Below are 23,806 nucleotides of genomic sequence, written 5' to 3' on the forward strand. Positions count from 1 at the left end.
CCCTGTTGGGCACAGAGCACCATGAGGGTGGACGAGTGCGCCCATAATATGTTTTCCTCCACGTGCGACCATTCATTCATTCATTCAAAAGTATTTATTGAGCACTTATGTGCAGAGCACTGTACTAAGCGCTTGGAATTACAATTTGGCAGCAGAAAGAGACAATCTCTGCCCAATGACGGGCTTACAGTCTTCTTCTAGAACCATGGTACCATCATGCCAAGCTTAAGGCCCTAAGCCATTTCACATGCTCAGTCTTTGTGAACACCGAAACGCCTTTTTCCAAGAAGCAATCTTGCCTGTTTCTTGATTTTTTTTTCCCCTCATCCCTCTTCAGTACTATGATACTTTATATAAAAAGTGACAGCAGAAAGGAAGAAGGCAAAGAGCCAGCAAAAGGGTCAGAGATGGGGAGGACCAACAGAATGTGGCTGCTGAACAGTAATCCCAGGACTACAATCTTGCATCATCAATGGTATTTACTGAGCACTTACTAGGTACAAATTTCTGTACTAAGTGCTTGGGAGAGTGCAATATAGAGTTGGCAAATGTGTTCCCTGGCCACAATGAAACTTCAACTGACATCAATCGGTGGCATTTACTGAGTACCCAGAATAGAGTAATTACACTACACACTTGGAAGAGTTCAAGGGAAGCAAGGCTCACTTCCTGCCCTTGAGAAGCATACATCCTAATAGAGGGACGCAGAATATTAACACACAGTGTGTACTTCAACTTCTGTTTATATCCTGTTATATTGGAACTGCACGGCCTAACGGAAGGAACCCAGGACTGGGAGTCAGAGGACCCGAAATTTAATTCCCGTTCTGCCACTTGTCTCCTATGTGACCTTGGGCAAGTCACTTAACTTTCTCTGTGCCTCACTTACTCATCTGTAAAATGGGGATTCAATATCTAGTCTCCCTTTTAGACTGTGAGTCCCATGTAGGACTTAGCGCAGTGCTCTGACCCATAGTAAGCAACTAAATACCACATTATTATATTCCCCTATGCTATATCCTCCTACTAGATTTGTTAAACAGCAAAGTAACTGAATGCATAAATACAGGTTCAAATGAAAATATACGTAGCAGAAAGTGCCACTAGGATGTAAGGAATTATTGGGGAGCAGCTTCCTATTCCACCACTAGTGCTGACAGAGCTCTGTGCAGACCTGGGCATTACCCTAATGGAAAAGGACAACAGAATGAGTAGAAAGTGAACCCCATCCTCAAGAAGCTTACAATCTAGAAGGGGAGAAAGTCACCAAATTACAGATATGAAGAAATAATGAAATATAAAGGCATGTACACATAAGTGCTTTATAAGCAAACAACCATCAGTAATGTCTTAAAATGTAAAGGACAACTATCTGTGGGTATGTGCATACGCACACATATATAGTATATAGGGTAGATATACACAAGCAGCCTGGCTTAGTGGATAGAGCATGGGCCTGGGAGTCAGAAGGACCTGGGTTCTAATCCCAGCTCTGCCACTTGTCTGTTGGGTGACCCTGGGCAAGACACTTCACTGGGCCTCAATTCCCCTATCTGTAAAAAGGAGATTCAAAATGTGAGCCCCACGTGGGACATGGACTGTGTCCAATCTGATTAACTTTTACCTATCCCAGGGCTTAGAACAGTGCTTGGCACACAGTAAGCGCTTAACAAGTTCCATAATTATCATTATTATAATAGAAAAGAGGGAAGAGGTGCAGGGGTGGGGGCCAGGAGTCCCAGGTCAGGGGAACGGCATGAGTGAAGCCGTGAAGAGAACGAGGTAGTCAGAAGGTGAGCAAACTAGTACAAGCGGCTGACGGGGAAGATGGGAAAACGCGATGGAGAGCCCTGAGGCCAATGACGAGGCGTTTGTGCTTGATGTGGAGTGAGATGAGAAGTAATCGAAGGTTATTTAGGAGTGGAGCGATGTTTGCCAAGTAATGCTTCCAGAAAATGATCCGTTTGGCAACGCCTAGGACAGATTTGAGCGGGGAGAGGTTGGAGACAGGGAGACCAGTCAGGAAGCTGATTCAGAAGCCTCCCCGTTTCGACAAGAGCTAGCACTAGGGTAGCGGTAGTCGTCTGGGCGGAGAGGAGGCAGCAGATGGGGAAAATGTCTGTAGGAAAAACCAGCAGGAAGATGGAGTCGATTGAAAGTCAGGGAGGAGTCACAGGTGACACCAAAGTGGGACCAGGAAGATGGCGGTGCTTTCGACAAAAGGGAAAGCTAGGAGGAGAAACAGCATGGGTAGAGTCCGGGCCTGGGAGTCAGAGGGATCTGGGTTCTAATTCCAGCTCTACCATGTGTATGCTGTGTGACCTTGGGCAAGACACCTCCCTTCCCTGGGCCTTAGTTACCTCATCTGTAAAATAGGGATTAAAACTGTGAGCTCCATGTGAAACATGGACGGTGTCCAACCTCATTAGTTTCTATCTACCTCAGCACTCAGAACACTGCCTGGCACATAGAAAGCACTTACCAAATGCCATTAAAAATAAAAAAATACAGTGGGTTTGAGGAGGAGAAGATGAGAAGTTCTGTTTTAGACATTTTGTGTTTGAGGGGTTGGCAGGCCATTCAAGTGGAGAAGGGCCCTCTGTCCACCAGGTATTCATTGTACTTTGCAAGTGCTTAGTACAGTGCTCTGCACACAGTAATTCATTCAATCATTTATTGAGCACTTACTGTGTGGAGAGCACTGTACTAAGCACTTGAGAGAGTACAATAGAACAAAAACAGGCGTAGTCCCTACCCATAATCATCTTACAGTCCAGAGGGGCACAGTGGAAGCCCAGATCCCACCCCCACAGGAAGCAGAAGTTGGAAATCGTAGGGAACTGGGATCTCGGATCCAACCTTTGGAAATGTTGGGAGGATGGAGTGGTTTATAAATATCACCCTTCCCTCCTCCGTATTGGCAAATTAGTTTCTGCCTCTTCCACTAGGTTTTAAGTTCCTTGAAGGCAGAGATCAAGTCTAACTCTACTCTTCCAAGCATTATTACAGTGCTCTGCCCAGAGTAGGCGGTCAATAAGTGCTACTGATTTACTGAAATGGAGGACAGTGCTTGGAGCAGAAGAGGCCGGACCCCTCCCCTGTTTAGTTGTTCGCTTACCCTTCTATTCCTTTTGCTTTTCACTGTTGTTTTCTTAGTGCTCCTCCCACCTGGGTCTGGTCTACAATTTCTCCCTCTTTGCTAAGCACCTGTCCACCCCCACCAAAAGTCTGAGATGCAGAGCGGCCTAGCATATAGAGCACGGGCCTGGGAGTCAGAAGGTCACGGGTTCCAATCCTGGCCCCGCAACCTGTCCATTTGGGCTAGTCACCTCAACTCTCTTGGCCCCAACCACCTTATCTGTAAAGTGGGATTGAGACCGTGAGCCCCACATGGGGCAGGGATTGTGTTGTCCAACCCAATTTACTTGTATCCATCACAGCACTTAGCACAGTGAATGGCACGTAATAAGTCCTTAAACACCACAATTATTACTGTGTATCCCCTGTAGGGCAAGGCTGTGTCCAAAGTCATTTCTATCACTTGTGGGCAGGGACTGTCACTCTTTATTGTTGTACTGTACTTTTCCAAGCGGTCAGTACAATGCTCCGCACGCAGTAAGTGCTTAATAAATATGACAACTTGTAATCATCTCAGGGACATTGTTCCATACACAATAAGCACCATTACTACTGAATGGCTTAAAGGGGTAGATTTGGGAGCTGAGGCCAGGCGAGCAGCTTACTGAGCTAGAGAATGGAGAGCAAAACAAGTAAGGGACTCAAAAACAGCCTTTCAGGGTAACCACAGTTCAATCAATCAATAGTATTTATTGGGCACCTACTGTTTGCAGAGTATTGTAATACTAGTAATTAGTAACTAAAAGTCTATGCTAAGCACTTACCATGTGCCAAGCACTGTTCTAGGCAATCAGGTTGGACAGAGTCCTTCTCTCACATGGGGCTCACAGTCCCAATCCCCATTTCACAGGTGAGGTAACTGAGGCACAGAGAAGGGAAGTGTCTTGCCCAAGGTCACACAGCAAACTAGAGGCAGAGCAGGGATAAGAACGCACATCCTCTGACTCCCAAGCCCGGGCTCTTGCCACTAGGCCATGCTTCTTCTCATAAGTACTAAGTATTCAATAGTATTTATTCAATAGTATTTATTGAGCGCTTACTATGTGCAGAGCACTGTACTAAGCGCTTGGAATGAACAAGTCGGCAACAGATAGAGACAGTCCCTGCCATTTGACGGGCTTACAGTCTAATTGATTGTACCGTACTCTGATTGTACAGTACTCTGATAAACTCCTACTGTATTGTACCCTCCCTAATGCTTACTACAAGACACTGCACAAAGTAAGCACTCGATAAATATGATTGAGTTTCCGCTTAATGCAAAGCAGAATGGGTAAGCACTGGAGGTTTCTGAGCAATGGGGAGACGTGGGCAGAACAATTTAGAAAACAAACTAGAAGTACGGCCTGGAGGGGGCAAGAGACCGAAGCCCGGGACATCAGCAAGGAGGCTGATGCAGCCGGGATGACTGAATTAGGAGGTGGCTGCTTGAATGAGGAGAAAGGGGAGGATTCTGGAAATGTAGAGAAAGAATGACCAGGATCTGATGACAGACTGGATGTGTGTGTGTGCATAGGAAGGGGGGTTGAGGGGATTATGGGATGAGTTGTGGAAGAAGAGCCAACGAATGGAACCGAGGAGGAGGAAAACCACGTGAGAACTCTGTCGGCCAAACCAAAGCCTGATAGTGTTTCAAGGGGGAAGGGAGTGGGAAAGGCAGCCAAGAGGTCAAGGAGGACTAGAAGAGCCCAGCCCATTGGATTTGGCTGTAAGGAGGCCACTGGTGACCTTGGAGAATGTGGTCTCCCTGGAGTGAGGAGGAGGAAAAACCGATCGCAGCTGATCGAGAAGAAAGTCGGTAGAGACGAAGGGAAGACGGCACACAACTTGTTCATGGAATTTCGACAGGAATGGGAGCAGTGAGTTGGAAGTATGACCGGAGGGGAGAGGAACCATACAACGGATGGAACTTGGAAAGATACACTGCTTGGCCTAAATGAGCTTTTAATTCATTCAATAGTATTTATTGAGCACTTACTATGTGCAGAGCATTGTACTAAGCGCTTGGAATGAACAAGTCGGCAACAGAGAGAGACAGTCCCTGCCGTTTGACGGGCTTACGGTCTAATCGGGGGAGACGGACGGACAAGAACAATGGCGATAAATAGAGTTGAGGGGAAGAACATCTCATAAAAACAATGGCAATTAAATACAATCGATGCGATGTACATTTCATTAACAGAATAAATAGGGTAATGAAAATATATACAGTTGAGGAGACGAGTACAGTGCTGAGGGGATGGGAAGGGAGAGGGGGAGGAGCGGAGGGAGATGAGGGGAAAAGGGGGTTAAGCTGCGGAGAGGTGAAGGGGGGGGCGGTAGAGGGAGTAGAGGGAGAAGGGGAGCTCAGTCTGGGAAGGCCTCTTGGAGCAGGTGAGTTTTAAGTAGGGTTTTGAAGAGGGGAAGAGGATCAGTTTGGCGGAGGTGAGGAGGGAGGGCCTTCCGGGACCGCGGGAGGACGTGGCCCAGGGGTCGACGGCGGGATAGGCGAGACCGAGGGACGGCGAGGAGGTGGGCGGCGGAGGAGCGGAGAGTGCGGGGTGGGCGGTAGAAAGAGAGAAGGGAGGAGAGGTAGGAAGGGGCAAGGTGACGGAGAGCCTCGAAGCCTAGAGTGAGGAGTTTTTGTTTGAGGCGGAGGTTGATAGGCAACCACTGGAGGTGTTTAAGAAGGGGAGTGACATGCCCAGATCGTTTCTGCAGGAAGATGTGAGGCAGGTGAAAGCCAAGCAAAATGGCCTAGCAAAGACAGCCCGGGCCTGGGAGTCAGGAGGACATGGGTTCTGATCCCAGTTCCACCACTTGTCTGCTGTGTGACCACGGACAAGTCACTTCATTTCTCTGGGTCTCAGTTGCCTCATCTGTAAAATGGGAATTAAGACTATGAGCCCAATGTGGGACAGGTACTGTTTCAACCTGGTTAGTTTGTATCTACCCCAGTGCTTAGAAGAGTATTTGACATGTAGAAAGCACTTAACGAATATCATCTTCATTTTGGGGGGGTTTAGGTTTATTAACTGGAAAAGGCAATTAGTGGGAGAGGGATCTCATTTATGCAGTGAGGGGCTCTTGGAGGAGATGTGATTTTTGATAGGTCTTTGCGGAGAGGGAGAGAGTAGAGGTCCGTAGGATATGAATGGGGAGGGGGTTCCAGGCCCGGGGAGGACGTGGGCTAGGGGTTGGCAGTGAGAAAGACAGATACAGTGAATGAACAGGTTGGTTTGGGGGGAGAGAAGCAGTGTGTGGGCTGCGTTGTAGTAGGAAATCAATGAGGTAAGGTAGGACGAGAACTGATTAAAAGCCTTAAAGCCGATCGATGCTAAGGAATTTCTCTTTGATGGGGCGACGGATGGGCCACCACTGGAGGCTTCTGAGGAGGGGGAGTCATGGACTTAGCTGTTTTTTTTAGAAAAATGATCCAGGCAGTAGAGTGAAGTACACATTGGATAAGGGAGAGAAAGGAAACAGGGAAGTCAGACATTTACAAATTTTGGACAAGACTGTTCAACCAAGGCCATTAGAGAAAAATCCAGACCTTGGATAGGGCAACAAATGCACTCTAAAAAGGGGAAAGGACTCATCTCTTGAGGGTTTAGTGCAGTGCTCTGCACACAGTGAGCACTCAAATACCACTGACTGACTGGTCCTGGGTGACAACTGTAACTTGTCAACATCCCTGCAGATCCACCAGATAATCAAAAAGTAAAACTCCTGAGGGGGGTAAAAAAGGAGGTTGGGGGGAAGGCAAGAGAGGGAGGCACACAGTAGCACTCACCACCTTTAAAGATCTTTTGGGCCTACTGAGTTTTCCCTAGCACTTAGTGACTCGATTCCAGCCACATGAATTATGCACACTGTGCTCACCATTTCAAAAAAAAGAGAAGGGTGGGGAGCAGGTCTGTCTGATAACTTTATCTGTAAACAATGCAAGCAGCAGCAGCAAGCCCCGCGAAACTGTACAAGTGTCCTTGAAATGAGCTTCAGATTCTACCTTGACAGAGTCCTAATCCGGTCTCCAACTCCTCTGGCCCAATAGCTCTGAGGCAAATGGCAAAAAAAGTGCCAATTAAAAAACATCTAAGACATTTCCTATTTATCCGGCCAGCGTGCAGGAAAAAAAATCTGCCCTCACCCAGCACCGACGCTGGCTGGCAAGATCCTTCCGGAGAAGCTCGCACAGTACAGGACAATTCCAGAGCGGCTGTAATTGGAGAGCGTTTAGGGAACACCATTACCTAATAACTGCATTAAAGGTCAAGCCTGCATTTTTTTTTTTCCTTTACCCCACAGAAATCAAGGGTCACCTCCTGACTACACATCTTCCAAAAACCCTGTAGGGCAACACTATATAGGCCTTTTGGAGATATATATATAGTGCACTCTTGCTCCGTGTGTGTATATATATATATATATATATTTGAAAGGAGTCATCAGTGCTTGAATATATAGAACCCAGGGCCTTCTGACTCCCAGGCCTATGCTCTATCCACTAGGCCATGCTGCTTCTCATTACAGTTGGGTCATTTCCTGAGCTCCCTTTAAAATAATTTACCTAGATTTCTCCTTATATGGAGGGGGAAAAAATAGTCTGCCTACATTCTCCCCACTAAATTTGCTAAACTGACAAGTTGACCTGTTCATTCCAAACCCCAACCTTATCTTTTTGTTTGCATTTTGATTAGCTTACTTTGCCACCTTCTCCACTGAAAAACACCCCACAAATATGTGTGTGTATTTTATATGTATATTCAAACATTGATGACTCCTTTCACTGGAATTATTTCCAAATAAAACCATCAACTATCTCCTGGTCTCTGAAGCACTTCACACATTCTCCATACCTTTAGTCTTTAAATGGAGTTCATGGTTTGTTTACACCAGGTAAACTGGCCACGCAAACGTTTGAGTGAGGCACTCTAAGCAGGTGTGTCCCTTTATATCACTAAGGGTGACGTCCACTTTTCTAATATCTTTTAATCAAAGAATGACATCATAAGTAAAAGCTTAATCGATATTTTTTCCCTGCCTCTGATCGAAACACCCACTAAAAGAATCGCTTATGTTGCCTTCAGCATGCCCATCATTTCTGGATGGCCCATCATTTCTGGAAACTACTGAATTTCTTTACCTTTTAAAATTACATTTCTATTTACCACATTAACAGTATCATCTCTGTTTTACAAAAATGTCCTAATCGAACTTTTTTAAAGGAAGTTTTATTTATGGGTCCCAGTACTTTCTTCTCAAAGATTAAGAATCGCAAATGTAAAAGATGCAGTATTATACTATAAATGCCTCATGATCCTATATGAATAAACTTATGTAAAATCAGAAATAAGGATAAGAGTTGATGAGAAGAGCAATACCTTCAAGTGCATAAATATTAACCCTGACTGAACTATTGACACAATGTTGGCCCCACTTTAAATTTTAGGACACTGGGCATCTAAGAGAAGCAGCGTGGCTTAGTGGAAAGAGCACAGGCTTGGGAGCCAGAGGATGTGGGTTCTAATCCAGACTCTGTCACTTGTCTGCTGTGTGACCTTGGGCAAGCCACTTAACTCCTCTGTGCCTCAATTCCCTCATCTGTAAAATGGGGATAAAGACTGTGAACCCCTCATGGGTCAACCTGATTATCTGTACCTACCCCAGCGCTTAGAACAGTGCTTGACACATAGTAAGCACTTAACACTATAATAATTATTATTATTAAACCAGCTTCTACTTCTCCAGATTTCAAATGACAACATCCAATGTTAGTTTCATGCTTTCGATAAATACCAGGCATTGTACTAAGCACTGGGGTAGATACAAGATAATTGGGTTGGGCATAGCCCATGTCTCAGATGGAGTTCACAGTCTTAATCTCCATTTTACAGATACATGAACTGTGACACAGAGAAGTTAAGTGACTTGACCAAGGTCATTCAACAGACAAGTCATGACTAGAACCCAGGGCCTTTCTGACTCCCAGGCCCATGCTCTATCCACTAGGCCTGCTGCTTCTCATTACCGTTAAATGATCATTTCCTGAGCTCCCTTTAAAATAATTTACCTAGACTTCTCCTTATTTGGGGAAAAAAAAGCCTGCCTACATTCTCCCCACTGAATTCACTAAGCTGACAAATTGACCTGCTCGATCCAACGCAGGGCATTATCTTTTTGTTTGCATTTTGATTAGTTTGCCACCTTCTCCGCTAAAAAAAAAACCCCACAAAAAAAAAAAAAAGCAGTTCCCAATCTCTAGCTTCCAAGACACTGTTTGGTCGAACCTGCAGCCAACGTGGTGCTCTTTGCTCTCTGCGGCGAGGGGCTCCATCTTCCCACCAAAGAAAGGGCAAGAAGAAACTGATCCTCCGACAAAGTCCACCAAGCCAAACTTCTCTGCCTCTGCGGCTGCATCACACCCTAACAGACACCTCGGGAGCGTGTCTTGCTGCAGCCATAAAGCACATGACCCATCGCATTTTCAACTCCCTTCCCTCCATCCTGCAAAACTCTCCCCCCTTGAGGCCGCCGGGGGCCATGAGGCCTCACTTGCCCATCCTTTTCCCCCCAACTGCCTTTTCCCTCCCTTTTGCTACCCCAATCACCCCAAAGGGAGGAAATCTGCACCGGAGAAGCAGGCCAGCTGATTTCCCCACTGCCCTAAAGGCGGTGGGAAAACTTGAGAGCCGGGATTCATCCCCCTGACCCAAATTGCTGTGGCGGGGGTCTGCAGCAAGAATGCAGTGGTTGCCTTACGTCGTTGGGGTTGCTTTGAGGGGCGGTCCCCTCTCTCCCCCCATTTCTACGGTGACCTTCTTCTGAAAGAGCCCGGGCTTGGGAGTCAGAGGTCATGGGTTCGAATGCCCCAATTAGACTGTAAACCCGTCATTGGGCAGGGATTATCTCTATCTGTTGCCAAACTGTCCATTCCAAGCGCTCAGTACAGTGCTCTGCACATAGTAAGCGCTCAATAAATACTATTGAATAAATGAATGAATCCCCGCTCCACCGCTTGTCAGCTGTGTGACTGTGGACAAGTCACTCAACATCTCTGTGCCTCGGTGACCTCATCTGTAAAATGGGGAGGAAGACTATGAGTCTCATGTGGGACCACCTGATGACCCTGGATCTCCCCCACCCCTTAGAACAGTGCTCTGCACATAGTAAGCGCTTAGCAATACCAACATTATTACTATTAGAACAGTGCTCTGCACATAGTAAGCGCTTAACAAATACCAACATTATTATTAGAAGAGTGCTCTGCACAGAGTAAGCGCTTAACAATACCAACATTAGAACAGTGCTCTGCACATAGTAAGCGCTTAACAAATACCAACACTATTATTAGACCAGTGCTCTGCACAGAGTAAGCGCTTAATACCAACATTATAACAGTGCTCTGCACAGAGTAGGCGCTTAACAAATACCAACATTATTACTATTAGAACAGTGCTCTGCACAGAGTAAGCGCTTAACAAATACCAACATTATTAGAACAGTGCTCTGCACACAGTAAGCGCTTAAATACCAACATTATTATTATTATTAGAACAGTGCTCTGCACAAAGTAAGCGCTTAACACTATCAACATTATTATTAGACCAGTGCTCTGCACAGAGTAAGCGCTTAACAATACCAACATTATTATTATTAGAACAGTGCTCTGCCCAAAGTGCTTAACAATATCAACATTATTAGACCAGTGCTCTGCACAAAGTGCTTAACAATATCAACATTATTATTATTACTAGACCAGTGCTCTGCACAGAGTAAGCGCTTAACAAATACCCACATTATTATAACAGTGCTGTGCCCAGAGTAAGCGCCTAACAAATACCCACATTATCACCGCCTTATTTTAAAAGACCCAAAGACCCCGTGTGGTGGGAAGGAAGGTCCTCAGGCCGCAGCCCGTGCAACCCTCTGCTGAGTTGGGGAGGGAGCCCCGGGCCGAGGAGGCAGGTGTCGGCCTCGACGGGGCCGTCGAGGGGGCGACGACAACCGCCGCTTCCCGAGGGCCCGAGGCCCCGCCGGGCAGACAGGCAGGGCGAGGGCGGCACGGGGGTTTTCTACCCCCTCTCCGGGTGCGGGCGGGGGCCCCGCCGGTGTGGGGATTTACCTGGAAGTCCCGGTCCTCGTTGAAGCGGGAGAAGCGGTCCGCCATTTTGCCGCCGGCCGCTGAGGACTCGGCCCTCGCTCCCTTCCCCCCCCCCCTTCTCCCTCCCACCTCGAGGCTCCGCGCAGGCGCACTCGGGCCGCCCCCGCGCCGCCGAGCAGCGGCCGCGCAGGCGCCGTCGGCTCCCCTCCCCCCTCCCCCCTCCCCCCTCCCTCCGGCACCGCCCTGGCCGAGGCGGAGACGCGAGTGCGCCGGCGCGTTCCCGGCTCCGGACGCATGCGCCTTCGCTTCGCCCTCCTCTTCCCTCGCCAGGCGGGGCCTTGGAAGCTGTGCTGGCCTTATTCATTCAATTCAGTAGTATTTATTGAGCGCTTACTAGGTGCAGAGCACTGTACTAAGCGCTTGGAATGAATAAGTCGGCAACAGTTACAGTCCCTGCCGTTTGACGGGCTTACGGTCTAATCGGGGGAGACAGACAGACAAGAACGATGGCAATAAATAGAGTCAAGGGGAAGAACATCTCGTAAAAACAATGGCAACTAAATTGAATCAAGGCGATGTACATTTCATTAACAAAATAAATAGGGTAATGTAATAGGATAATAGGGTAATAATAGGCTTTAGTAATGTTGGTATTTGTTAAGTGCTTACTAATAATAATAATAATGTTGGTATTTGTTAAGCGCTAACTATGTGCAGAGCACTGTTCTAAGCGCTGGGGTAAACACAGGGGAATCAGGTTGTCCCACGTGGGGCTCACAGTCTTAATCCCCATTTTACAGATGAGGGAACTGAGGCACAGAGAAGTTAAGTGACTTGCCCACAGTCACACAGCTGACAAGTGGCGGAGCTGGGATTCGAACTCATGAGCCCTGACTCCAAAGCCCGTGCTCTTTCCACTGCGCCACGCTGCTTCTCTATGTACTATGTACTATGTACAGAGCACTGTTCTAAGCACTGGGGGAGATACAGGGTCATCAGGTTGTTCCATGTGAGGCTCACAGTCTTCATCCCCATTTTACAGATAATAATATAGGTATTTGTTAAGCGCTTACTGCATGCAGAGTGCTGTTCTAAGCGCTGGGGAAGATACGGGGTCATCAGGTTGTCCCACGTGAGGCTCACAGTCTTCATCCCCATTTTACAGATAATAATTTAGGTATTTGTTAAGCACTTACTACGTGCAGAGCACTGTTCTAAGCACTGGGGAAGATACAGGGTCATCAGGTTGTCCCACGTGAGGCTCACAGCCTTCATCCCCATTTTACAGATAATAATGTAGGTATTTGTTAAGCGCTTACTATGTGCAGAGCACTGTTCTAAGCGCTAGGGGAGATACAGGGTCATCAGGTTGTCCCACGTGAGGCTCACAGGCTTCATCCTCATTTGACAGATGAGGAACTGAGGCACAGAGAAGTGTCTTGCCCACAGTCACACAGCTGACAAGTGGCAGAGCCGGGATGAGGGAACTGAGGCCCGGAGAAGTGAAGTGACTTGCCCAGATAAATAATAATAATAATGATGGTATTTGTTAAGCACTTACTATGTGCCAAGCACGTTCTAAGCGGTGGGGGTAGATACAAGGTAATCAGGTTGCCCCAGGTGGGGCTCATAGTCTTCATCCCCATTTTATAGATGAGGTCACTGAGGCACAGAGAATTTAAGTGGATTGCCCAAGGTCACACAGCAGACAAGTGGAGGAGCCGGGATTACAACCCACATCCTCTGACTCCCAAGCCCAGTCTCTTTCCACTGAGCCATGCTGCTTCTCTAATAATTGTGGTATTTGGTAAGCAATTACTGTGTTCCAGGCACTGTACTAAGTGCTGGGGTAGATACAAGCAAAGCAGGTTGACACAGTCCCAGCCCCACAGAGAGCTCACAGTCTTCAATCCCCATTTTACAGGTGAGGGAATTGAGGCACAGAGAAGTGAAGTAGCTTGCCCAAGGTCACATGGCAGACAAGTGGTGGTGGAGCTGGCATTAGAACCCATGACCTTCTGATTCCCAGGCCCATGTCCCTCAGTTACCTCATCTGCAAAATGGGGATTAAAAGCATGAGCCCCAGGTGGGATAACCCGATTACCTTGTATCTACCCCAGTGCTTAGTAGAGTGCTTGGTGCATAGTAAGTGCTTAACAAATACCATCATTATTAGTAGTAGTAGTAAGCGCTTAACAAATACCACTATATTATTATTATTATTATTAAGCCATGCTGCTTCCTGAGAGAGGGTGTGGGAAGGAAGGAAGGGCGAGGTGCGGTTTTAGGTCTCTGTTCCCATCGCATCCTGTTCTTTCCCATTCACGCTGCTAGAGGAGTAACAGGGTTTAATAGATACAGCATGGAGTCTGTGTCAGAAGGACCTGGGTTCTAATCCCAGCTCTGCCGCATGTCTGCTGTGTGAGCTTGGGCAAGTCACTTTACTTCTTTGGGTCTCAATTCCCTCATCTGGAAAATGGGGATTAAAAGTGAGCCCCATGTGGGACAAGGACTGTATCCAACCTGATTAGCTTGTATCTACCCCAGCGCTTAGAACAGTGCTTGGTTCATAGTAATATAATAATTACAGTATGTTTCCATAATTGATTCCATAATTGATTGATTCTCTATCCCCATTTTACAGATAAGATAACTGAAACCCAGAGAAGTGAAGTGATGTGCCTAAGGTCACACAGTAGGCAAATGGCAGAGCCAGGATTAACACCCAGATCTTCTGACTCCCAGGCCCATGCTCTATCCACTAAGTCACACTGCTTCTCTCTTTGCTGCAGATCACTGTACTAAGCACTTGGAATCCCATTTCCTCCAACAAACCTTAATAAATTAATTGTAGCATTTGTTAAGAGCTTATTTGACAGATAGTGTATTATGCACTGGGGTTGATAGAAAATAGCTGGGAAGTAGCAAGGCCTAGTGGAAAAAACACACCTAGGGCCTTCTGACTCCAGGCCTGTACTCTATCCATTGGGCCATGCTGCTTCTCTTCCCTTGCCTTCCTTCTTCTGCTCTTCCCTTCCAATCCATAAGTAGTGAAGTATTTTTATTTTGTTTTGGGGTTTTTTTATGATTTGTTAAATGTATGTATCATACTTACTATATCAAGCTTACTATGTATCAAGCATTGTATTAAGCACTGGGGTTAATCAGGCCAAGTACAGTTGCACATGGGGCTAAGTAAGAACAGTCTAAGTAAGAAGGAGTACAAGTATTGATAATGCTGGTGTTTGTTAAGAGCTTACTCTGTGCCAAGCACTGTTCTAAGCACTGGGGTAAATACAAGGTAATTGGGTTATCCCACATGGGGCTCAATGTCTTAATCCCCATTTTACAGATGAGGTAACCGAGGCACAGAGAAGTGAAGTGACTTGCCCAAAGTCACACAGCTGACAAGTGGTGGAGCTGGGATTCGATCCCATGACCTCTGACTTCCAAGCCCCTGTTTTTTTCACTAAGCCAAGCTGAATTGAATCCCCATTTTACAGACGAGGGAACGGATTGCAGAGAAGTTAAGTGACTTGCCTAAGGTCACGCAGCAGATGAGTTGTGAACCCAGGTCAGTCAACTGTATTTATTGAATGCTTACTGGGTACAGAGCACTGTACTAAGCACTTGGGAGAGTACAATAGAACAGACATTCCCTGCCCACAACAAGCCTGCAGTCTAGAGGTCCTTTGACTCCCAGGCCTATGCTCCTTCCACTAGACCACGCCACTTATCTACTCTCTTCTACTACACCCCAGCTTGTACTTTCTTTTCCTCTCAAGTTAACCTCAATCTCATCTCTCCTGCCACCCACCTCTTTGCTCTGGTTCTCCCTTCCCTTTCAAATCAACGCATCATTGGCCTCTACATTTTCAAAGCTCTTCAGGTATCACATCTCCATGGGGCCTTCCCCAGTTCTTAGCTAATAATAATGATAATAACTGTGATATTTGTTAAGCACTTACTGTGTGCCAGGCCCTGTACTAAGTGCTGAGGTGGATACAAGCAAACTGGGTTAGACACAGTCCCTGTTCCACGTGGGGCTCAGAGTCTCAATCCCCATTTTACAGGTGAGGGAACTGAAGCCCAGAGAAATGGTGGAGCTGGGGTTCCAGCGCTTAGAACAGTGCTCGGCACATAGTAAGCGCTTAATAAATATCAACATTAGTGTGGGCAGGGATTATCTCTCTTTACTGCTGAAATGTACTTTCCAAGCATTTAGTAAAGTGCTTTGCACACAGTAAGCACTCAATAAATGCAATTGAATGAATGAATGACCTTCTGACTCCCAGGCCCAGGCTCTATCCACTGTGCAACACTGCTATTCTCCCCACCAACCAACTGGGCACTTGGCAGTCATCTCACTAACACTTTTTTATGCATCTTTATACACATCTTTATTGCTTTCTCCTGGCTGCAAAGTGACTGTCTCCCCTACTAGGTTGTACTTTCCTTGGGAGTAAGAATCTTGTCTATTAATTTTACTCTCCAAAGGTCTAAATACAGTGTTCTGCATACTGTAGTCAATCAGTCATATTTATTGAGCGCTTACTGTGTGCAGAGCACTGTATTAAGCACTTGGGAGAGTACAATAGAACAATAAACAGACACACTCCCTGCCCACAACAAATGAGTGGGAGCAGACATTAATAGAAAGGAATAAACTACAGATATGTACAGAAGTGCTGTGGGGCTGGGAGGGGTGAGGAGAATGAAAGAAACAAGGCGTGGTGATGCAGAGAAGCAGCGTGGCTCAATGGAAAGAGCACGGGCTTGGGAGTCAGCGGTCATGAGTTTGAATCCCGGCTCTGCCACTTTACAGATGTGTGCCTCAGTTACCTCATCTGTAAAATGGGAATTAACTGTGAGCCTCACGTGGGACAACCTGATTACCCTGTATCTACCCCAGTGCTTAGAACAGTGCTCGGCACAGAGTAAGCGCTTAACAAATAATACCAACATTATTAGAAGTGAGTAGGAAAAGAGGAAAGGAGGGGTTAGTTGGAGAAAGCCTCTTGGAGGAGATGGGCTTTCAATAAGGCTTTGAAAGGGGGGAGAGAGTCATCATCTGTGGGATATGAGGAGGGAGGGCATTCCAGGCCACAGGCAGTTCGTGGATGAGAGGTCAGCAGTGAGATAGACCGGGTTGAGATAGATTGAGAAAGTTAGCATTAGAGAAGCGAAGTGAACAGGCTGTATTGTAGTCTGAGAGTACTACTGACCTGTAGGCATTCAATAAATTATCATTAATGTATTGGTTGATTGGAGACCAGCTGTCTTCTCTCCCTGGGGGGGTTACCTATTCACCTGGCTGAGGGCAGGGAACAGAATTTTGAGTGGAGCATCTTGCACTTATATATGGATTTACAACAATTTTCAATATCAGAGTAGAGTCTATTTGATTGAATATTCAATTCTATTAATTCCAATTCTACCACTGGGGGATATTTCTATTGCTGGTTCCCCAGCTATAGCTCTCTGCAGGCAGGGAACATATCTTATGCTTCTGTTTATTTGAATATGAATACATTTAAATACAAGTCTATTCATATTAATGTCTGTCTCCCCCTCTAAGCGGTAAACTCCTTAAGGGCAGGGAACTCTTCTGCTAATTCTGGGGTACTGTACTCTCCCAAGCGCTTGAGAAGCAGGGTGCCTCAGTGGGAAGAGCACGGACTTGGGAGTCAGAAGTCATCCGGACTCTACCTCTTGTCAGCTGTGTGACTTTGGGCAAGTCACTTCACTTCTCTGTGCCTCAGTTACCCCATCTGTACAATGAGGATTAAGACTGTGAGCCCCACATGGGACAACCTGATCACCTTGTATCCTCTCCACAGCACTTAGAACAGTACTTTGCACATAATAAAAGCTTAACATAGAAGAGCTTGATTTTATTTAGTTGCCATTGTTTTTACGAGATGTTCTTCCCCTTGACTCTATTTACTGCCATTGTTCTTATCTGTCTGTCTCCCCCGATTAGACCGTAAGCCCGTCAAACGGCAGCGACTGTCTCTATCTGTTGCCGACTTGTTCATTCCAAGCGCTTAGTACAGTGCTCTGCACATAGTAAGCGCTCAATAAATACTATTGAATGAATGAATGAATTAACAAACACAATTATTATTATTATCATTATTACAGTGCTCTGCCCATAGTTTGCGCTTAGTAAATACCATTGATTGATGCCCTTGGGCTTCCAAAGCAGCTAGTACAGTGCATTGTGCCCAATAAATACCATGATTACCACCACTCTTTCTCCGGCTGTGAAATGGAGGCCCTGCCGTAGAGAAAGTTAACCTTGAGCATGTTTCAGGCCCCTCGGGGCTTCCCCTCCATCCCCCCCATCCCCCTTCCAACCAGCTGCCTCCTATTCTGCCCGGTCTCAGGGTATCACCAGGCAAAAGACAGCTGTGAGATGTCCCCTGGCCTTCTCTGGAACCCTTTTTCCATTGATTTATGGATCAAGTGGGCCCTGATTGATCAGGCGCTAATTGCTTTGATTGGCTGCCCGGATGCCCTGCCTTCTCTTTCCCCCTCCCCCCGATCTTTCAGGGTTGCTATGCCAACTCCGGCAGAAGGCGTTCCCTTCCCTTCCCCGACTCCATTCCTGCTCCCTCCGCTCTCCGGCCCGGGATTTTGCTCTTGCCCCCAAATCCGGGAGACGCCGGGGCGCCATGGAAATGGTTGCGCTGCCCCCTGCCGGTCACGGGCGGCACTGCACAAGCTGACTTCATTGCCACGACCAGGAAAAGGGAAAGGCGGGGGGACGACTCTTTTTTTATAATAATAATGTTGGTATTTGTAAAGCGCTTACTATGTGCCGAGCACTGTTCTAAGCGCTGGGGGAGATACAGAGTAATCAGGATGGCCCACGTGAGGCTCACAGTCTTCATCCCCATTTTACAGTTGAGGGAACTGAGGCCCAGAGAAGTGAAGTGACTTGCCCACGGTCACACAGGTGACAAGGGGCAGGGCCGGGATTCGAATCCATGACCTCTGACTCCTAAACCCCTGCTCTTTCCACTGAGCCACAATGCTTCTCTCATATATAATAATGGTGGTATTTTTTTCAGCACGTAGAACCGTGCTTGGCACATAGTAAGTGCTTAACAAATGCCATCATTATTATTAAGCGCTTACTATGTGCCAAGCACTGTTCTAAGCGCCGGGGTAGATACAAGGTGATCAGGTTGTCCCACGTGGGGCTCACAGTCTTCATCCCCATTTTACAGATGAGGTCACTGAGGCCCAGAGAAGTGAAGTGGCTTGGCCAAGGTCACACAGACAGTCGTTTAGATTGTGAGCCCATCACTGGGCAGGGATTCTCTCTGTTGCCAAATTGTACATTCCAAGCGCTTAGTACGGTGTTCTGCACAAAGTAAGGTCTCAATAAATACTACTGAATGAACACAGCTGATAAGTGGCAGAGGGGGGATTAGAACCCATGACCTCTGACTCCCAAGCCCGTGTTCTTTCCGCTAAGCCACGCGGCTTCTTGTTCATGCATTTATTCAATGGAGCGCTTTCTGCATACAAAGCACTGTACTAAGCGCTTGGGAGAGTACAGTACAACAACGAACAGACATACCCTGACCACAACGAGCTCACAATATAAATTCCTTGTGGGCAGGGAACATACCTTATCAACTATATCTATAATTTTATTTATTTATATTGATGCCTGTTTACTTATTTTGATGTGCATATATCTATAATTCTATTTATTTATATTGAAGTCTGTTTGCTCGTTTTGATGTCTGTCTCCCCCCCCTTCTAGACTGTAAACCCGGTGTGGTCAGGGATTATCTGTTGCTATTGCTGAACTGTACTTTCCAAGACACAATAAGCGCTCAATAAATACGATTGAATTAGTGAATGAACTCTGCTGTATTGCACTCTTCCAAATGCTTAGTACAGTGCACTGCACACAGAAATCGCTCAATAAATATGACTGACTGATTGCTGAAGTTATATTCTCTCTCTCTCTCTCAGCTCTTCTGTCTGAAGCCTCACTGCCCCAAACTTTGCCCCCCCTCCGTGCAACAGAGTCTAAAGTTGGGGGGAAAGGGGAGCAAGGGAGGGTTGGACCCCCCCCCTCACCCACAGAAGCAGCATGGCCTAGTGGCTAGAGCCAGTGCCTGGGATTAAGAAGGATCTGAGTTCTTATCCGGCCTCCGCCACTTGACTGCTGTAGGACCTTGGGCACATCACTGTCGCTTCTTTGCGCCTCAGTGGCCTCATACTAATAATAATGCTGGAATTTGTTAAACGCTTACGATGCGCAGAGCACTGTTCTAAGCGCTGGGGTAGATACAGGGTAATCAGGTTGTCCCATGTGAGGCTCACAGTCTTAATCCCCATTTTACAGGTGAGGGAACTGAGGCACAGAGAAGTGAAGTGACTTGCCCACAGTCACACAGCTGACAAGTGACAGAATTGGGATTCGAACCTAAGACCTCTGACTCCCAAGCCTGGGCTCTTTCCACTGAGCCACGCTGCTTCTCATCTGACAAATGGAGATTCAGACTGTGAACCCCACATGGGACAGGGGCTGTGTCCAACCTGATTAGCTGGTATCTCCCCCAGTGCTTAGAACAGTGCTTGGCACAGAGTAAGCGCTTAACAAATACCGTTAAAAACAAAATGGTAGAAGCAACCACTCCCGCAGTGGGGTCCCCACTTGCCACCTGTGCCCAGCACTATTACCCCACGAGGGAGCCCCCCCAAAAATGGGGGCGAGGTCAGTTGGCAAGCGTCCCTCCATCCCTCAAAACCCCTCCCCGGATTTCATTCATTCAATCGTATTTATTGAGCGCTTACTGTGTGCAGAGCACTGGACTAAGCGCTTGGAATGTACAATTGGGCAACGGATAGAGACCATCCCCACCCAACAAGGGGCTCACAGTCTAGAAGTGGGGAGGCAGACAGCTAAACAAAACGAGGAGACAGGCATCAGTAGCGTCAAAATAAATTCACAGAATTAGAGATCTATACACATCATTAATAAAATAAGTAGAATAATAAATATGTACGTGTATACACAAGTGCTGTGGGGCGGGGAGGCGGGGAGAGCAGAAGGAGGGAGTAGGGGCGATGGGGAGGGGAGGAGGAGCAGAGGAAAAGGGGGGCTCAGTTTGGGAAGGATTTCCCACTTACCTCCTCATCCAGCAAAAATCTCTCCCCACGGGTCTCCAGGCTCTCTCCCATCTTTTCCCACCTTATTTTTCTGTTTAATCCCCATTTTATAGATGCAACAACCAAGACATAGAGAACCAAGGCACTAAAAGCATTCGTTCATTCAATCGTATTTATTGAGCACTTACTGTGTGCAAAGCACTGTACTAAGCGCTTGGGAGAGTACAATACAACAGTAAACAGGCATATTCCCTGCCCACAGTGTGCTTACAGTCTAGAGGTGGGAGGACAGACATGAATACAAATAAATAAAATTGCAGATATGGACATAAGTGCTGCAGGGCTGGGGCCGGGGAGAGCAAAGGGAACGAGGGCGACGCAGAAGGGAGTGGGAGATGAGGAAAGATGGGGCTTAGTCTGGGAAGGCTTCTAGGAGGAGATGTGTCTAGCAGCGTGGCCTAGTGGAAAAAGCACATGCCTGGGAGACAGAGGACCTGAGTTTTAATCCCCGCTTTACCACTTGCCTGCTGTGTGACCCTGGGCAAGTTGCTTAACTTCTCTGTGCCTCTGTTTCCTCAACTGTAAAATGGGGATGAAGCTCACCTCCTTCAAGAGGCCTTCCCAGACTGAGCTTCCCCTTTCCCTCTGCTCCCTCTGCTCCCTCTCTGCTCCCCTTTCACCTCCCTTCAGGTAAGCCCCCTTTCCCCCCTTTCCCTCCGCTCCTCCCCCTTTCTCTTCCCCTCCCCTCAGCACTGTGCTCATTTGTATATATTTTTATGACCCTATTTACTTTGTTAATGAGGTATACATCCCCTTGATTCTATTTATCATGATTAAGTTGTCTTGTTTTTGCTCGTCTGTCTCCCTCGATTAGACTGTAAGCCCATCGATGGGCAGGGATTGTCTCTATCTGTTGCTGATTTATACATTCCAAGCGCTTAGTACAGTGTCTGCACATAGTAAGCACTCAATAAATACTATTGAATGAATGAATACCTGTTTTCCCTCCTACTTAGACTGTGAGTCCCATGTGGAACAGGGAGTGGGTCTGACCTGATTGATTTGCGTCTACCCCAGCCTTTAGAACAATGTTCGACATAGTAAATGTTTAACAAATTTTATTTTTTAAAAAAAGAAGCCCAGTTATTTGCCCACAGCAGACAAATGCTGAGGTTCATTCATTCATTAAATCATATTTATTGAGCATTTACTGTGTAGAGAGCACTGTAGTAAGCGCTTGGAAAGTACAGTTCAGAAACAAAAGAAGCAACAGAGATGACCCAGGTGGAGAGATGAGAGATAAACCAGGGAATCTTTCTGGATGAGGAATGATTTTAGGAGGGCTTTGAAAGTGGGGAGAGTGGAGGAGTGTTGAATCGGAGAAACAGCATGGCATAGTGGATGGAGCAGGAGCCTGGGAGTCAGAAGGTCACGGGTTCTAATCCCAGCTCCGCCACATGCCTGCTATGTGACCTTGGTCAAGTCACTTCACTTCTCTAAGCCTCAGTGACCTCATCTGTAAAATGGGGATTAAGACTGTGTGGGACAACCTGATTACCTTTTATCTACCCCAGTGCTTGGAACAGTGCTTGTCACACAGTAAGCACTTAACAAATACCATAATTATTATTATTATACGAAGAGGGGAGGGAGTTCCACGCAGGAGGAAGGGTGGAGCCCATTGTTGGGAAGGGATTGTCTCTATCTGTTGCCAAATTGTACTTTCCAAGTGCCTAGTACAGTGCTCTGCACACAGTAAGCGCTCAGTAAATACGATTGAATCAATGAATGAGTTGCATGATGCAGAAGCAAACTTTTACTTTTTTACTTCCCTGGAAGTAAAGTGGGTCCATCCACCCTCCTGGTGATCTCACCCTTGGCCCTCTTTAAACTTTCCTTCTTTCCCCTGGGCCCAACCCCCCACCATCCACTGTGGCCTAGTAAAATTGGTTGCCCATTTCTCCCCACATCTGGTGCCACAGAGGAGCGGAGTGTTGGAAAGTGTGCAACCGGCGTGTTGTAAATCTGAAATTGGGGGGTTGTTTGAGGAAGGTAGTTGTTAGTTGCCATTGTTTTTACGAGATGTTCTTCCCCTTGATGCTGTTTAGTGCCATTGTTCTTGTCTGTCCGTCTCCCCCGATTAGACTGTAAGCCCGTCAAACAGCAGGGACCGTCTCTATCTGTTGCCGCCTTGTTCATCCCAAGCGCTTAGTACAGTGCTCTGCACATAGTAAGCGCTCAATAAATACTATTGAATGAAATGAAAGGTAGTAAGTAAAGGCCTCTCCTGGGGGGCACTCCACACACTCTAAATCGAAGTCTGTCTATACTATCCGGCAGGGAGCAGCAGACACACGCTGCCACTGAACTGGATGAAGGAATCCAAGGTCCCAGGGTTTTTTTTGGATCGTTGGGGGATGTTTTAATGACATCTGCTAAACCTTTACTAAGTGCTGGACACTGTACTAAAAGCTGGGGTATTCATTCATTCAATTATATTTATTGAGCGCTTAGTGTACAGAGCACTGTCCTAAGCACTGGAGAAGTAGCGTGGCATAGAGGATGGAGCACGGGCCTGGGAGTCAGAAAGTCATAGGTTCTAATTCCAGCTCCGCCACTTGTCTGCTGTGTGACCTTGGGCAAGTTACTTCATTTCTCTGGGCCTCAGTTACCTCCTCTGTAGAATGGGGATGGAGACTGTGAGCCCCATGCAGACAGGGACTGTGTCCAACCCAATTGGCTTGTGTCCACCCCAGCCCTTAGTACTTAGCAAGCTCTTAACAAATACCATAATTATTATTATCAAGTAGTTGGGAGAGTCTCATCTTTTGCTGTCATCTCCAACCCAAAGCGACTCCATGGACACATCTCTCTCAGAAGGCCCCACCTCCATCTGCCATCGTTCTGGTAGTGGATCCAGAGAGTTTCCTTGGGTAAAAATACAGAAGCGGTTTACCATCGCTGCCTTCCGGGCAGTAAACTCGAGTCTCCGCTCTCGATTCCCTCCCATGCCTCTGCCGCCCAACATGGGTGAGTTTTGCAGATGGCCTTCCACTCGCTAGCCACTGCCCAAGCTAGGATTGGAATGGGAATGCCTCTGTTGGATTCTCCCTCTCGTAGCCGAGACTGGTAGAGGACTGGAAACTCTCCAGGTGCCATCCTGAGAAGGGTATTGGGAGAGTACAGCATAACAATAAACAGACACATTCCCTGCCCACTACGAGTTTACAGTCTAGAGATACAAACTAATCAGATTGGACACAGTCTGTGTCAGTCGATCGTGTTTATTAATGATAATGATGGCATTTGTTAAGCTCTTACTATGTGCAAAGCACTGTCCTAAATGCTGGGGAGGATACAAGGTGATCACGTTGTCCCACGTAGGGCTCACGGTCTTAATCCCCATTTTACAGATGAGGTAACTGAGGCTCAGAGAAGTTAAGTGAG

At 46.9% G+C, this 23,806-nt stretch overlaps 1 protein-coding gene and 1 non-coding gene across 2 annotated transcripts in view; both read right to left on the reverse strand.

The window, feature by feature from the left end:
• Positions 1–11,320, reverse strand: part of GPATCH8 (G-patch domain containing 8) — a 97,712-nt gene extending 86,392 nt beyond the window's left edge. Inside the window, exon 1 of the mRNA XM_029075064.1 lies at positions 11,243–11,320. Coding sequence (XP_028930897.1) covers positions 11,243–11,287 — 45 coding nt within the window. The 5' untranslated portion in view covers positions 11,288–11,320. The remainder of the gene's footprint in view (positions 1–11,242) is intronic.
• A 12,071-nt stretch (positions 11,321–23,391) lies between these two features.
• On the reverse strand, positions 23,392–23,529 carry LOC114815357. Its single transcript, XR_003763120.1, has one exon. It is a non-coding gene; the product is annotated as a small nucleolar RNA SNORA7 (small nucleolar RNA).
• Between the last annotated feature and the right edge of the window lie 277 nt (positions 23,530–23,806).

The sequence above is a fragment of the Ornithorhynchus anatinus genome, chromosome 11, assembly GCF_004115215.2.
Source record: "Ornithorhynchus anatinus isolate Pmale09 chromosome 11, mOrnAna1.pri.v4, whole genome shotgun sequence".
Taxonomy (NCBI): domain Eukaryota; kingdom Metazoa; phylum Chordata; class Mammalia; order Monotremata; family Ornithorhynchidae; genus Ornithorhynchus; species Ornithorhynchus anatinus.